General features: G+C 38.7%; 1 protein-coding gene across 1 annotated transcript in view; it reads left to right on the top strand.

The window, feature by feature from the left end:
- Positions 1-2,622, top strand: part of DNAH6 (dynein, axonemal, heavy chain 6) — a 318,529-nt gene that overhangs the window by 206,939 nt on the left and 108,968 nt on the right. The window contains exon 44 of the mRNA XM_012644194.1: positions 1,561-1,792. Within this exon, the coding sequence (XP_012499648.1) occupies positions 1,561-1,792 (232 nt within the window). The remainder of the gene's footprint in view (positions 1-1,560; positions 1,793-2,622) is intronic.

Raw genomic sequence — 2,622 nt, 5'->3', positions numbered from 1 at the left:
TAGACAATGATGATGATAGTTTTTAAAAAAGAAATTAGTTTTACATTTTGTCTCTTCATTCTAAGAAGAATTTATTGACACTATCATTCCCTTTTCCATTATCTTAACAACATGTAGACTTGACTCTCATATGTACTGCTCACTTTCTACTGACATCCCTTCCTCCTTCTTGGATTTTTAAATGTTATTCACACTTCTGTATATCTTCAAAGAATCTTTTAGAAAGGATTTGTAAATGATTTACTCTCTGACTGTAGCATGGTATTTTTCCCTCTAACCATTGCCTTGTGGACTCTCATCTTACAGAATAGATGACTGTGGCCAGCTTAAAATTATTTGTTCCTTTGGGGGTAATCTATTATTTCTGCCTTAGATGATCACAAAACCTTTTCAATTATGTCTAAAATATAGATTTCTATTGTATATGTGTGTGTATATATAATTTTTATATGTCTCCTACAAAATACACGTATTTAGTGTTTTCTTCTCCTCTTTGGTTTTCTTTCCTGATCTTTGGGTCTGTGGGCTCAGCCCCAGTGGTTTCTTCTATGATTTCAGTCGCTGTTGTGTCAGTCCTATTCTCTCTTGTCTCTCCTTCTGTAATTCCTATTATGCGGACCCTGGGACCCTATTTATTTCTCCTAGATTTGTCCTCCTTACCTTCAATTTTTTTCTGTCATCATTTAATATCACTGTCTTTTTTCTATGAGTTCAGCGTATATTCCTTGAGTTTGTCCTCTATTTCACCGGTTCAATTTTCTACAGTACCCTATTTGTGAGACTCATCTTCCACTGAGGTTTTCAGTTTGGTAGATTTTCTATATTTATCCAATTTTTTCTAAACTCAGATTTTTTTTCTCCTACTCTATGAGTGCTCACTCTGGTATCATGATTGCAGTGCTTTTTAAAATTCTTGGTAGCATGAATCAAAAACGTTCCAAAATTTAGGTCAGGCGTGATGGCTCAAGCCTGTAATCCCAGCACTTTTGGAGGCTGAAGCAGGAGGATCATTTGAGACCAGGAAGGAGTTCAAGACCAGCCTGGGCAACAGAGCAGGCCCCGTCTCTTAAAAATTTTTTTACAATTTCTAAAATTTTGTTGGCACCTTGCAGTAAATCCATTTCGAAGTGTTCCATTGATCTCTCCTTCTGAACTGTAGTGTCTTTTCTGAGGTCCAGTATTTTCCTTCTTGCTCATCCTTGTAAATGAAAACCTGCGCTTGCCAATATGATGGTTAATATAGATTGTGGCCAAGATTGGCCAGAGTCCCCGACAAAATCCTCCACACTTTGACAAAGGAAAAAGAGATTTTACTTTATTCTAAGTTTGTGCAACCCAGCCCAGAGCCGACGGACTGCAGGGAATGGGAAAGAGATGGAAAAAGGGAAAAGCCCAGCAGTACTACTTGTGCAGCCCTAGCCTCGGGTGTAGCCTGTTCTTCTCCTGCAGGGTCCTGCTCAGGGATGAGGCTCCACAGCCATCAGCTCTGGGGCAGGCACTCTGAGCAGAAGCCATATCTGTGAATTCGAAATAAATCTTTCTCTGCTTTGCTTTCTGCAGGATTGCCCGGATGATTCGTCAGGAAAGAGGCAATGCCCTGCTCGTTGGAGTAGGAGGCACAGGAAAGCAGTCTCTCACAAGACTCGCGGCTCATATATGTGGGTACAAATGTTTGCAGATTGAACTCAGCCGGGGATACAATTATGACAGTTTTCATGAAGACCTGAGGAAGTTGTACAAAATGGCTGGTGTAGAAGACAAGAATATGGTTTTTCTTTTCACCGACACCCAGGTACATATTTAAATAGCCCACAGATAAGAACAGGAAATGTATGATGTTACAGTCAGTGTGTGCTTTGAACAGTTTGTAGGATGTAGTTCAGGGAATTGTTCCCTCTGATAACACTTTTCCTGCACCTTGTAAAAGACTTTTATAATATATTTTATTTTACCAAGTATTATTTCCCTCTTTAAATTCTAAATAATTAAATATGATCAAAGGTTAAGGAGGTGATAAAGTTTTTAATTTTTCTTTGAGAGAAAGAGCAAAGATAGCAGAAGGTAATACACTCTTTCTATAGTACATATAAGAAAGTACATACAAGTACCTATAAGGAAATAATTCTGGCTGGGTGCAGTGGTTCACGCCTGTAATCCCAGCACTTTGGGAGGCCAAGGCGGAGGATCACTTAAGACCAGGAGCTTAAGACCAGCCTAGGCAACACAGTGATAGCCCCATCTCTACAAAAAGTTTTTTTTAAAAAAAATTAGCCGGACATGGTGGCTTGCACCTGTAGTCTCAGCTACTCCAGAGGCTGAGGCAGGAGGATTGCTTGAGCCCAAAAGTTCAAGGCTGTAGTGAGCTACGATGGTGTCACTGCACTCCAGCCTGGATGATGGAACTGGACCCTATCTCAAAAAAAAAAGAATTTCCTTAAAAAAAAATCAATTATGCTTTACCCCAGAAAGGAAAAAAAAAAATAAGGCCTGTATTTTAGGGTTAAATTAACTTTAAAATTAACGTAGGATTACATCTATATCTACAACAGCCATTTTAAAGAGCTCAAATTAATTCTATAGCAGAGGATTTTGGACATTGATTAAACTTGGATATTTTAACTT

Source organism: Propithecus coquereli, unplaced genomic scaffold, assembly GCF_000956105.1.
Source record: "Propithecus coquereli isolate 6110/MARCELLA unplaced genomic scaffold, Pcoq_1.0 Scaffold208, whole genome shotgun sequence".
Classification (NCBI taxonomy): Eukaryota; Metazoa; Chordata; class Mammalia; order Primates; family Indriidae; genus Propithecus; species Propithecus coquereli.
The sequence above is the reverse complement of the archived record's forward strand: the minus strand, read 5'-3'. Positions and strand labels throughout refer to the sequence as shown.